The sequence below is a fragment of the Agelaius phoeniceus genome, chromosome 37 (assembly GCF_051311805.1).
Source record: "Agelaius phoeniceus isolate bAgePho1 chromosome 37, bAgePho1.hap1, whole genome shotgun sequence".
NCBI lineage: Eukaryota > Metazoa > Chordata > Aves > Passeriformes > Icteridae > Agelaius > Agelaius phoeniceus.
Window position 1 is genome coordinate 705,771 of NC_135302.1, and position 14,384 is coordinate 720,154.

At 36.2% G+C, this 14,384-nt stretch overlaps 1 protein-coding gene across 1 annotated transcript in view; it reads left to right on the top strand.

The window, feature by feature from the left end:
- Positions 1-14,384, top strand: part of RUSF1 (RUS family member 1) — a 42,743-nt gene that overhangs the window by 3,973 nt on the left and 24,386 nt on the right. The window contains exons 2-4 of the mRNA XM_077193225.1: positions 4,973-5,061; positions 9,570-9,647; positions 12,963-13,077. Coding sequence (XP_077049340.1) covers positions 4,973-5,061; positions 9,570-9,647; positions 12,963-13,077 — 282 coding nt within the window. The remainder of the gene's footprint in view (positions 1-4,972; positions 5,062-9,569; positions 9,648-12,962; positions 13,078-14,384) is intronic.

Sequence of the window (14,384 nt, forward strand, 5' to 3'; positions counted from 1 at the left end):
AAAAATTCTCAAAAATTCCCCAAAAATCACCAAAAAATTTCTAAAAAATTCCCCAAAATTCCCAATAAAAATTCTCAAAATATTCCCCAAAAATCACCAAAAAATGGCCAAAAAATCCAAAAAAATTCCCCAAAAATTTCCATTTTTTTCCCCAAAGATCCCAAATACTTTCCCCTAAAAAATCCCAAAATTTTCAAAAAAAATCCCCAAAAATTCCCATAAAATTCCCCCAAAATCCCCAAAAATATTCAATAAAAATCAGAAAAATCCCTTAAAAAAAACAAAAAAATTCCAATTTTTCCCCAAAAATTCCCCAAAAAATTTCAAAAAAAATTCCCCAAAATTTAAAAAAATTCCCCCAAAAATCCCAAAAAATTCTCAATTAAAATTCTCCAAAAATCACGAAAAAAATTTAAAATATTCCTTAAAAAATCACCAAAAAATGCAAAAAAATTCAAATTTTTTCGCCAAATTTTTCCCCAATTTTCCCCAATTTTTTCCCAATTTTTCCCAAATTTTTCCCCAATTTTTTCCCAAATTTTCCTTAATTTTTCTCCAAGTTTTTCCTAAAATTTCCCCTTTTTTCCCCATTTTCCAGCCCCGGTTTTGTGCCGCAGTTTTTGGGGTTCCCTGGAGGTTCCCCAGGCCCAGGGGGACCAAAAATCCCCAAATTTCCCCCTAAAAATCCCCAAAAAATCCCTAAAAAAATCCCTAAATAATTCCAAAAAAATCCCTAAAAAATTCCAAAAAATCCCTAAAAAATCCCAAAAAATCCCCAAAAATTCCCATAAAAATCCCCCAAAATATCCCAAAAAAATTCAATAAAAATCAGAAAAATCCCTTAAAAAAACCAAAAAATTTCCAATTTTTCCCCAAAAAAATCCCCCAAAAAATCCCCAAAATTTAAAAAAATTGCCCCAAAAATCCCAAAAAATTCTCAATAAAAATTCTCCAAAAATTGAAAAAAAATTCCTAAAAAATCACCAAAAAATCCAAAAAAATTCCCCAAAATTCCCCAAAAAATCCCAAAAAATTCCCCCAAAAAATCCCCAAAAATCCAAAATAATTCCCTTAAAATCACCAAAAAATTTCTAAAAAAATCCCCAAAAATAACAAAAAAATCCCCAAAAATTCCCAATAAAAATAATAAAAAAATTCCCCAAAAATCACCAAAAAATGGGCAAAAAATCCCCAAAAAATTCCCAAAAAATTCCCAAAAAATTTCCATTTTTCCCCCAAAGATCCCAAATATTTCCCCCAAAAAATCCCCAAAAAATCCCAAAATTTTCAAAAAAAATCCCCAAAAATTCCCATAAAACTCCCCAAAATATCCCAAAAAATTCAACAAAAAATCAGAAAAAAAAATTTTAAAAAACCAAAAAAAATCCAATTTTTCCCCAAAAAAAGCCCCAAAAAATTTCCAAAAAATTCCCCAAAATTAAAAAAAAATCCCAAAAAATTCTCAATAAAAATTCTCCAAAAATCACCAAAAAAATTTAAAATATTCCCCAAAAAATCACCAAAAAATGGCAAAAAAATCCAAAAAAATTCCCAAAAAATTCCCTAAAAAATCCCATTTTTTCCCCAAAGATCCCAAATATTTCCCCCAAAAAATCCCTAAAAAATCCCCAAAAATTCCCATTAAAACTCCCCAAAATATCCCAAAAAAATTCAACAAAAAATCAGAAAAAAAACTTTAAAAAACCAAAAAAATTCCAATTTTTCCCCCAAAAAATTCCAAAAAATTCCCCAAAAATTTTAAAAAATCCCCAAAAAATCCCAAAAAATTCTCAATAAAAATTCTCCAAAAATTGAAAAAAAATTCCTAAAAAATCACCAAAAAATGCAAAAAAATTCAAATTTTTTCGCCAAATTTTCCCCATTTTTTCCCCATTTTTTCCCCAATTTTTCCCCAATTTTTTCCCAAATTTTCCTTAATTTTTCTCCAAGTTTTTCCTAAAATTTCCCCTTTTTTCCCCATTTTCCAGCCCCGGTTTTGTGCCGCAGTTTTTGGGGTTCCCTGGAGGTTCCCCAGGCCCAGGGGGACCAAAAATCCCCAAATTTCCCCCTAAAAATCCCCAAAAAATCCCAAAAAACTTCCCTAAAATTCCCCAAAAATTCCTAAAAAATTCCCCCAAAATTTTAAAAAATTCCCTAAAAAATCCCAAAAATTTCCCCTAAAAAATCCCCAAAAATTCCACCAAAAATCTTTAAAAAAACCCAAAAATTCCTCAAAAAATCCGCAAAAATTTCACAAAAAATCCCCCAAAAATTGAAAAAAATGCCCCAAAAATTTAAAAAAATCCCCCAAAAATTCTCCAAAATTTCCCCTAAAAATTAAAAAAAAATCCCCAAAAATCCCCAAAAAATCACCAAAAATTCCCAATAAAAATTCTCAAAAAATTCTCAAAAAATTCCCCAAAAATTTAAAAAAATTTCTAAAAAATTCCCCAAAAATCACAAAAAAATCCCCAAAATTCCCAATAAAAATTCTCAAAATATTCCCTAAAAATCACCAAAAAATGGGCAAAAAATCCAAAAAAATTCCCAAAAAATTCCCTAAAAAATCCCATTTTTTCCCCAAAGATCCCAAATATTTCCCCCAAAAAATCCCAAAAAAATCCCAAAATTTTCCCTAAAAATTCCAAAAAAAATCACAGAAAATCACCAAAAAAATCGAAAAAAAATCCCTAAAAAATCCAATTTTTCCCCGATTTTTTCCCGATTTTTTTTGGATTTTTTCCCAATTTTTTCCCCTTCATTCTCCAAATTTTTCCCCAATTTTTTTCCCAAAATTCTTGGAATTTTTCCCAATTTTCTCTTCTCTTCCAGCCCCGGTTTTGTGCCGCAGTTTTTGGGGTTCCCTGGAGGTTCCCCAGGCCCAGGGGGACCAAAAACCCCCAAATTTCACCCTAAAAATTCCCAAAAAAAATCCCAAAAAATCCCTAAAAAATCCCTAAAAAATCCCAAAAAATCCCTAAAAAATCCCCAAAAAAATCCCCAAAACTTCCCATAAAAATTCCCCCAAAATCCCCAAAAATATTCAATAAAAATCAGAAAAATCCCTTAAAAAAACCAAAAAAATTCCAATTTTTCCCCAAAAATCCCTCCAAAAAATTTCCAAAAAATTCCCCAAAATTTAAAAAAATTCCCCCAAAAATCCCAAAAAATTCTCAATAAAAATTCTCCAAAAATTGAAAAAAAATTCCTAAAAAATCACCAAAAAATGCAAAAAAATTCAAATTTTTTCACCAAATTTTGGCCAAATTTTCCCCAATTTTTCCCCAATTTTTGCCCAATTTTTCCTTAATTTTTTTCCAAGTTTTTCCTAAAATTTCCCCTTTTTTCCCCATTTTCCAGCCCCGGTTTTGTGCCGCAGTTTTTGGGGTTCCCTGGAGGTTTCCCAGGCCCAGGGGGACCAAAAATCCCCAAATTTCCCCCTAAAAATCCCCAAAAAAATCCCCAAAAAATCCCAAAAAATCCCTAAAAAATCCTAAAAAATCCCCAAAAATTCCCATAAAAATCCCCCTAAAAATTCCCCAAAAAATCCCCAAAAATTCCCATTAAAATTCCCCAAAATATCCCAAAAAATTCAATAAAAATCAGAAAAATCCCTTAAAAAACCAAAAAAATTCCAATTTTTCCCCAAAAAATCCCCCAAAAAATTTCCCAAAAATTAAAAAAAAATCCCCAAAAATCCCAAAAAATTCTCAATAAAAATTCTCCAAAAATCCCCAAAAAAATTTAAAATATTCCTTAAAAAATCACCAAAAAATGCCAAAAAATTCAAATTTTTTCGCCAAATTTTCGCCATTTTTTCCCCATTTTTTGCCCAATTTTTCCCAAATTTTTCCCCAATTTTTTCCCCAATTTTTCCCCAAATTTTCCTTAATTTTTCTCCAAGTTTTTCCTAAAATTTCCCCTTTTTTCCCCATTTTCCAGCCCTGGTTTTGTGCCGCAGTTTTTGGGGTTCCCTGGAGGTTCCCCAGGCCCAGGGGGACCAAAAATCCCCAAATTTCCCCCTAAAAATCCCCAAAAAAATCCCAAAAATTCCCATAAAAATCCCCTAAAAAATCCCAAAAAATCCCCAAAAATTCCCATTAAAACTCCCCAAAATATCCCAAAAAAATTCAATAAAAATCAAAAAAATCCCTTAAAAAACCCAAAAAAATTCCAATTTTTCCCCAAAAAAATCCAAAAAATTTCCCAAAAATTAAAAAAAAATCCCCAAAAATTCTCAATAAAAATTCTCCAAAAATCACCAAAAAAAATTTAAAATATTCCTTAAAAAATCACCAAAAAATGCAAAAAAATTCAATTTTTTTCGCCAAATTTTCCCCAATTTTTCCCCAATTTTTTCCCCAATTTTCCCCAATTTTTCCCCAATTTTTTCCCAATTTTTCCTTAATTTTTTTCCAAGTTTTTCCTAAAATTTCCCCTTTTTTCCCCATTTTCCAGCCCCGGTTTTGTGCCGCAGTTTTTGGGGTTCCCTGGAGGTTCCCCAGGCCCAGGGGGACCAAAAACCCCCAAATTTCCCCCTAAAAATCCCCAAAAAAATCCCCAAAAATTCCAAAAAATCCCCCAAAAATCCCAAAAAATCCCCAAAAATTCCCATAAAAATCCCAAAAAAATCCCCAAAAAATTCAACAAAAAATCAGGAAAAAAACCTTAAAAAAACCAAAAAAATTCCAATTTTTCCCCAAAAATCCCCCAAAAAATTTCCAAAAAATTCCCCAAAAATAAAAAAAAATCCCCAAAAAATCCCAAAAAATTCTCAATAAAAATTCTCAAAAAATTGAAAAAAAATTCCTAAAAAATCACCAAAAAATGCAAAAAAATTCAGATTTTTTCGCCAATTTTTTCCCAAATTTTCCCCAATTTTTGCCCAATTTTTTCCCAATTTTTTCCCAAATTTTCCTTAATTTTTTTCCAAGTTTTTCCTAAAATTTCCCCTTTTTTCCCCATTTTCCAGCCCCGGTTTTGTGCCGCAGTTTTTGGGGTTCCCTGGAGGTTCCCCAGGCCCAGGGGAGCCCTCGGGAGCGGCTGCGCCGAGCGGCCACGGTGAGAAAATCCCAAAAAATCCCAAAAATTCCCCAAAATTTTGGGAATTTTTTGGGAATTGGGGGGGTTTGGGAAGTTTGGGAGGGATTTGGGAATTTTTGGGAATTTTTTGGGGATTTTTTGGGGGATTTTTTTGGGATTTTTTGGGGGTTTTTAGGGGGGTTTTGGGGGGAATAAATGGAATTTTTGGGGGATTTTTTGGGAATTTTTGGGGAATTTTGGGGGGATTTTAAAATTTTTTTTGGGATTTTAATGGGAATTTTTGGGGGGATTTTATGGGGAATTTTTTTGGGAATTTATGGGGAATTTTGGGGGAATTTTTGGGAATTTTTTGGGGGTTTTTAGGGGGGTTTTGGGGGGAATAAATGGAATTTTGGGGGGATTTTTGGGGGATTTTTGGGATTTTTTGGGGGAATTTTGAGGAATTTTTGGGGGAATTTTGGGGGGATTTTTGGAAATTTTTTGGGGAATTTATGGGGAATTTTGGGGAATTTTTGGGGATTTTTTTGGGAATTTTGGGGGAATTTATGGGGAATTTGAGGGAATTTTGGGAATTTTTTGGGAAATTTTTGGGGGGATTTTTAAAAATTTTTATGGGGAATTTTGGGAATTTTTTGGGAATTTTTAGGGGGATTTTTAAATAAACTTTTGGGGAATTTTGGGGGATTTTGGGAAATTTTTGGGGGAATTTTTGGGAAATTTATTTGGAACTTTTGGGGATATTTTGGGAATTTTTTGGGAATTTTTTTGGGAATTTATGGGGAATTTTTGGGGATTTTTTGGGGGAATTTTGGGGAATTTTGGGGATTTTTTGGGGGGATTTTTGGAATTTTTTTTGGGAATTTTTGGGGGAATTTGGGGGGATTTTTTGGAAATTTTTTTGGGAATTTTGGGAATTTTGGGGGAATATTTTGGGAATTTTTGGGGAATTTTTGGGGAATATTTTGGGAATTTTTGGGGAATTTTTTGGGATTTTATGGGGAATTTTTGGGTTTTTTTGGGGGAATTTTGGGATTTTTTTGTGGAATTTTGGGGGGATTTTTGGAAATTTTTTTGGGAATTTAGGGGGAATTTTTGGGGGAATTTTGGGGGGATTTTTGGAAATTTTTTTGGGGGAATTTTTGGGATATTTTGGGGGAATTTTGGGGGGATTTTAAAATTTTTATGGGGAATTTTGGGAATTTTTTGGGGATTTTGGGGGGAATTTTGGAACTTTTTTGTGGAATTTATGGGGAATTTTGGGGGGAATTTTTGGGGATTTTTTGGGGGATTTTTGGGGAATTTTTGGGGATTTTATGGGGAATTTTTGGGGGGATTTTTTAAATTTTTTATGGGGAATTTTGGGAATTTTTTGGGAATTTTTTGGGGAATTTTTTGTGATTTTTATGGGGAATTTTTGGGGGGATATTTTGAAATTTTTTGGGGGAATTTTTGGGGGAATTTCCAAAATTTTTATGGGGAATTTTTGGGGGGCATTTGGGAACTTTGGGGGTTTGGGAAGTTTGGGGGGATTTGGGAATTTTTGGGAATTTTTGGGGAATTTTTTGGGGAATTTTTGGGGGTTTTTAGGGGGGTTTTGGGGGGAATAAATGGAATTTTTGGGGGGGTTTTTTGGGAATTTTTGGGGAATTTTTTGGGAATTTTGGGGGAATTTTGGGGGAATTTTGGGGGAATTTTGGGGGATTTTTGGAAAATTTTGGGGGAATTTTGGGGGATATTTTGGGAATTTTTGGGGGGAATTTTTTGGGAAATTTTTTGGAATTTTTGGGGATATTTTGGGAGGATTTATTGGGAAATTTTGGGGGATTTTTAAAATTTTTATGGGGAAATTTGGGATTTTTTGGGAATTTTTGGGGAATTTATTGAATTTTTTATGGGGAATTTTGTGGGATTTTTGGGAATTTTGGGGAATTTTATGGGGAATTTTTTGGGGAATTTTGAAATTATTTGGAGATTTTATGGGGAATTTTTGGGGGGATTTGTTGATTTTTTATGGGGAATTTTTGAAAATTTTTGGGGGGATTTTTTGAATTTTTTGGGGGGAATTTTGGGAATTTTTGGGGATTTTTTGAATTTTTTGGGATTTTTTGGGAATTTTTGGGGGATTTGTTTAATTTTTAATGGGATTTTGGGGGGAATTTTTAAAATTTTTGGGAATTTTTGGGGGGATTTTAAATATTTTGTGGGATTTTATGGGGAATTTTGAGGGGATATTTTGAAATTTTTTGGGGGAATTTTTGGGGGAATTTCAAATTTTTATGGGGAATTTTGGGGGCATTTGGGAACTTTGGGGGTTTGGGAAGTTTGGGGGGGATTTGGGAATTTTTGGGAATTTTTTGGGAATTTTTGGGGATTTTTTGGGGGTTTTTAGGGGGGGTTTGGGGGGAATAAATGGAATTTTTGGGGAATTTTTGGGGGATTTTTTGGGGATTTTTTGGGGGAATTTTATGGATTTTTACAATTTTGGGGAATTTTTGGGGAATTTTGGGAATTTGGGGGATTTTGGGGGGATTTGGGAATTTTTTGGGGATTTTTGGGGGATTTTTGAATTTTATGGGGAATTTTTGGGGGATTTTTTGGGGAATTTTGGGGGGTTGTTGGTATTTTTTGGGGAATTTTTTGGATTTTTTGGTGGGAATTTTTTGGGGAATTTTGGTGGGAATTTTTTGAAATTTTTGGGGGAATTTTGAGGGGAATTTTGGAATTTTGGAAGGATTTTTTGGGAAATTTTGGGGGGATTTTTAAAATTTTTATCGGGAATTTTGGGAATTTTTTGGGAATTTTTAGGGGATTTTTATATAAATTTTTGGGAATTTTGGGGGAATATTTTGGAAATTTTTGGGAAATTTATTTGGAATTTTTGGGGATATTTTGGGAATTTTTTGGGAAATTTTGGGGGATTTTTAAAAATTTTTATGGGGAATTTTGGGAATTTTTGGGGGATTTTATGGGGAATGTTTTTGGGATTTTTTGATTTTTTGGGGGGATTTTGGGGTTTTTTGGGGAATTTTTTGGGGAATTTTTGGGGATTTTTTGGGGGATTTTGGGGGAATTTTTAAAATTTTATGGGAATTTTTGGGGGAATTTTTAATTTTTGGGGGGAATTTTTGGGGGATTTTTGAAATTTTTATGGGAATTTTTGGGGGGTTTGGGAACTTTGGGGTTTGGAATTTGGGAATTTTTGGGAATTTTTTGGGAATTTTTCAGGAATTTTTGAGGGATTTTTCAGGAACTTTTTTGCCAATTTTTGGTTTCTTTTTAAAATTTGAGGGATTTTTTGGGGCAATTTTTTGGATTTTTTACCAATTTTGGGAATTTTTGGGAAATTTTTAGGGAATTTTTGGGGAATTTTGGGGAATTTTAGGGAATTTTTGGGGGAATTTTTGGGAATTTTAGGGAATTTTTGGGAATTTTTAGGGAATTTTTGGGGAATTTTTTGGGAATTTTTTGGGGGAATTTTTGGGGAATTTTGGGAATTTGGGAATTTTTGGAAATTTTTGGGGGAATTTTAGGGAATTTTTTGGGGAATTTTAGGAATTTTTGGGGAATTTTTAGGGAAATTTTTAGGGAATTTTAGGAATTTTTTGGGGATTTTTTGGGAAATTTTTGGGAATTTTTAGGGAATTTTTTTGGAATTTTTTTGGGGGAATTTTTGGGAATTTTTTTGGGAATTTTTTGGGAATTTTTTGGGAATTTTTAGGGAATTTTTGGGAATTTTTTAGGGAATTTTTAGGGAATTTTTTGGGGAATTTTATGGATTTTTTACCAATTTTGGGGAATTTTTAGGAATTTTTTGGAATTTTTTGGGGAATTTTTGGGGAATTTTTTGGGGAATTTTTGGGGAATTTTTGGGGGAATTTTAGGGAATTTTTGGGGAATTTTTTTGGGGGAATTTTTTGGGGGAATTTTTAGGAATTTTTTGGGAATTTTTGGGGGAATTTTTGGGGAATTTTTTGGGAATTTTTCGGAATTTTTGGGAATTTTTTGGGGAATTTTATGGGGATTTTTAAGGAATTTTTTGGGAATTTTTTTGGGGAATTTTTTGGGAATTTTTTGGGGAATTTTTTGGGAATTTTTGGGGAATTTTTAGGGGAATTTTTGGGAATTTTTGGGAATTTTTGGGAATTTTTAGGGGGAATTTTTGGGGAATTTTTGGGGAATTTTTAGGGAATTTTTTGGGGAATTTTTTGGGGGAATTTTTTGGGAATTTTTGGGGGAATTTTTAGGGGAATTTTTGGGGGATTTTTTGGAATTTTTGGGGAATTTTTAGGGAATTTTTTAGGAATTTTTGGGGAATTTTGGGGAATTTTTGGGAATTTTTTAGGAATTTTTGGGGAATTTTTGGGGAATTTTTTGGGGAATTTTATGGATTTTTTACCAATTTTGGGGAATTTTTTAGGGAATTTTTGTGGGAATTTTAGGAATTTCCTTTCCCTTCCCCCATTGACCTTTTCCTCTTTTCCCCCCCAAAATTTCCGGGAATTTTGGGGAATTTTGGGAATTCCCAGCGGCTGCTGCTCCCCCAGGGCTTCCCCGAGAGCGTCAGCCCCGACTACGGCGCCTACCAGAGCTGGGATGGGCTGCAGGTACTGGTTTATACTGGTTTATACTGGTTTGTACTGGTTTATACTGGTTTGTACTGGTTTATACTGGTTTGTACTGGGAATGGACTGGGATGGGCTGCAGGTACTGGTTTGTACTGGTTTATACTGGGAGGGACTGGTTTATACTGGTTTGTACTGGTTTGGACTGGGAATGGACTGGGACGGGCTGCAGGTACTGGTTTGTACTGGTTTATACTGGGAGGGACTGGTTTATACTGGTCTATAGTGGTTTGGACTGGTTTATACTGGTTTGGACTGGGAGGGACTGGGAATGGACTGGGAATGGACTGGGATGGGCTGCAGGGACTGGTTTATACTGGTTTGTACTGGTTTATACTGGGAATGGACTGGTTTGGACTGGTTTATACTGGGAGTGACTGGTTTATATTGGTTTATAGTGGGAGGGACTGGTTTGAACTGGTTTATACTGGTTTATACTGGTTTGGACTGGTTTATACTGGGAATGGACTGGGATGGGCTGCAGGTACTGGTTTATACTGGTTTGTACTGGTTTATACTGGTTTATACTGGTTTATACTGGGAGGGACTGGGATGGGCTGCAGGTACTGGTTTGGACTGGTTTGGACTGGTTTATACTGGGAATGGACTGGGATGGGCTGCAGGGACTGGTTTGTACTGGTTTGTACTGGTTTGTACTGGTTTGTACTGGTTTATACTGGTTTGTACTGGGAATGGACTGGGATGGGCTGCAGGTACTGGTTTGTACTGGTTTGTACTGGTTTGTACTGGTTTGTACTGGTTTGGACTGGTTTGGACTGGTTTATACTGGTTTATACTGGTTTGGACTGGGAGGAACTGGGAGGGACTGGGATGGGCTGGGATGGGCTGCAGGTACTGGTTTGGACTGGTTTATACTGGGAGGGACTGGTTTGGACTGGTTTGTACTGGGAGGGACTGGTTTGGACTGGTTTATACTGGTTTATACTGGTTTATACTGGGAGGGACTGGGAATGGACTGGGATGGGCTGCAGGTACTGGTTTGTACTGGTTTGGAGTGGTTTGGAGTGGTTTGGACTGGTTTATACTGGTTTATACTGGTTTATACTGGGAATGGACTGGGATGGGCTGCAGGTACTGGTTTGGACTGGTTTATACTGGTTTATACTGGGAGGGACTGGTTTATACTGGTTTGGACTGGTTTGTACTGGTTTGTACTGGTTTGGACTGGTTTATACTGGGAGGGACTGGGAGGGACTGGGAGGGACTGCAGGTACTGGTTTATACTGGTTTATACTGGGAGGGACTGGTTTATACTGGTTTGGACTGGGAGGGACTGGGATGGGCTGGGAGGGACTGGGAGGGACTGGGAGGGACTGGTTTATACTGGGAGGGACTGGTTTGTACTGGTTTATACTGGTTTGTACTGGGAATGGACTGGGATGGGCTGCAGGTACTGGTTTGGACTGGTTTGTACTGGTTTATACTGGTTTGTACTGGTATGGACTGGGAATGGACTGGGAATGGACTGGGATGGGCTGCAGGTACTGGTTTGTACTGGTTTGGACTGGTTTGTACTGGGAATGAACTGGGATGGGCTGGTTTATACTGGTTTATACTGGGAATGGACTGGGATGGGCTGCAGGGACTGGTTTATACTGGTTTATACTGGTTTATACTGGGAGGAACTGGGAGGGACTGGGAATGGACTGGGACGGGCTGCAGGTACTGGTTTGTACTGGTTTATACTGGTTTGGACTGGTTTGGACTGGTTTGTACTGGTTTATACTGGGAATGGACTGGGACGGGCTGGGATGGGCTGCAGGTACTGGTTTGTACTGGTTTGTACTGGGAAGGACTGGTTTATACTGGTTTATAGTGGTTTATACTGGTTTATAGTGGTTTGGACTGGTTTATACTGGGAATGGACTGGGATGGGCTGCAGGTACTGGTTTATACTGGTTTGTACTGGTTTGTACTGGTTTGGACTGGTTTGAACTGGTTTATACTGGTTTATACTGGTTTGGACTGGGATGGGCTGCAGGTACTGGTTTGGACTGGTTTGGACTGGTTTGTACTGGTTTATACTGGTTTATACTGGGAGGGACTGGGATGGGCTGCAGGTACTGGTTTGGACTGGTTTATACTGGTTTATACTGGGAATGGACTGGGATGGGCTGCAGGGACTGGTTTATACTGGTTTATACTGGGAGGAACTGGGAGGGACTGGGAATGGACTGGGACGGGCTGCAGGTACTGGTTTGTACTGGTTTATACTGGTTTGTACTGGTTTATACTGGGAATGGACTGGGATGGGCTGCAGGGACTGGTTTGTACTGGTTTGTACTGGTTTATACTGGTTTGTACTGGTTTGTACTGGTTTGTACTGGTTTATACTGGTTTGTACTGGTTTGGACTGGTTTGGACTGTTTTATACTGGTTTATACTGGTCCATACTGGTCCCTACTGGTTTCTATGGATTTCTATGGATTTTTATGGGGTTTTTTTGGTTTATACTGGTTTATACTGGTTTATACTGGTTTCTATGGATTTTTATGGGGTTTTTTTGGTCCATACTGGTCCATACTGGTCCATACTGGTTTATACTGGTCCATACTGGTTTCTCTGGATTTCTATGGATTTTTATGAGGTTTTTTTGGTTTATACTGGTCCATACTGGTCTGTACTGGTTTCTCTGGATTTCTATGGATTTCTATGGGGTTTTTTTTGGTTTATACTGGTCCATACTGGTTTATACTGGTCCATACTGGTTTTATGGATTTTTATGGAGGTTTTTTTTGTCCATACTGGTTTATACTGGTCTGTACTGGTTTCTATGGATTTCTATGGATTTTTATGGGGTTTTTTTGGTTTATACTGGTTTATACTGGTTTATACTGGTTTATACTGGTCTATACTGGTTTATACTGGTTTCTATGGATTTTTATGGATTTTTATGGGTTTTTTTTGGTTTATACTGGTCCATACTGGTTTATACTGGTCCATACTGGTTTTATGGATTTTTATGGTTTTTTTTTTTGTCCATACTGGTTTATACTGGTTTAAACTGGTTTCTATGGATTTTTATGGGTTTTTTTTGGTTTATACTGGTCCATACTGGTCCATACTGGTTTCTGTGGATTTTTATGGATTTTTATGGGGTTTTTTTGGTTTATACTGGTTTATACTGGTTTATATTGGCCCATACTGACCCATACTGGTCCATACTGGTCTGTACTGGTTTCTATGAATTTTTACGGATTTTTACGGGGTTTTTTTGATCCATACTGGTCCATACTGGTTTATACTGGTTTATACTGGTCCCTACTGGTTTTCCAGGCCCTCTGCTCCTCTCTCTGTTCCTCTCTCTCTGCCCGGGCCGTGCTCGAGGCCGTCGGGGTCGGCGACGGCTCCGCCTCCATCACCGGGGCCGCTCTGACCTGGCTGATCCGAGGTGGGGACACCCCCAAAAAATTCCCTAAAAATTCCCCAAAAAATTCCAAAATATTGCCCAAAAATTCCCCATAAAATTCCCCAAAAATTCCCCCCAAAAATCCCCCAAAATTCCCAAAAAAATCCCCAAAAAAATCCCAAACATCCCCCAAAAATTCCCCCCAAAATTCCCCAAAAAATCCCAAAAATTCCCAAAAAAATTCCCCCAAAATTCCCCCAAAAATTCCCCAAAATTCCCCCAAAAAATCCCCAAACATTCCAAAAATATTCCCCAAAAAATTCCCCAAAAATTCCCAAAACTTCCCACCAAAATTCCCCAAAAAGTTCCCAAAAAATTCCCCAAAAATTCCCCCCAAAATTCCCAAAAAATTCCCCCCAAAATTCCCCAAAAAAATCCCAAAAAATTCCCCCAAAAATTCCCAAAAAAAATTCCCCTAAAAATTCTCAAAAAATTCCCCAAACATTACCAAAAAATTCCCTAAAAATTCCCCAAAATAACCAAAAAAATTCCCCCCAAAATTCCCCAAAAATTTCCCCCAAAATTCCCCAAAAAAATCCCCAAAAATTCTCAAAAATTCCCCAAAAATTTCCACAAAAAGTTCCCAAAAAATTCCCCCCAGAATTCCCTAAAAAATTCCCTAAAAATTCCCCCAAAAATTCCCCAAACATTCCCCAAAATTTCCCCGAAAATTCCCCTAAAAATTCTCCAAAAAAATCCCTAAAATTCCCCAAAAATTTCCCAAACATTCCCCAAAATTCCCCAAAAATTCCCCAAAATTCCCCCAAAAATTCCACAAAAACTCTCCCAAAAATTCTACAAAATTTCCCAAAAAATTCCCCAAAATTCCCCAAAAAAATTCCCCAAAAACTCCCCAAAAATTTCCAAAAAAATTCCCCAAACATTCCCCAAAAATTCCCAAAATTCCCCCAAAAATTCCCCAAACATTCCCCAAAATTCCCCCAAAAATTCCTCAAAATTCCCCAAAAATTCCCCAAAAAATTCCCAGAATATTCCCCAAACATTCCCCCAAAAATTTCCCAATAAATTCCCAAAATTTCCCCAAGAAATTCCCCCAACATTCCCCAAAAATTCCCAAAATTCCCCCCAAAAATTCCCAAAAAATTCCCCAAAATTCCCCCAAAAATTCCCCAAACATTCCAAAAATATTCCCCAAAAAATTCCCCAAAAATTCCCGAAACTTCCCACAAAAATTCCCCAAAATTCCCCAAAAAGTTCCCAAAAAATTTCCCCAAAAGTTCCCAAAAAATTCTCCCCAAAATTCCCCAAAGAAATCCCAAAAAATTCCC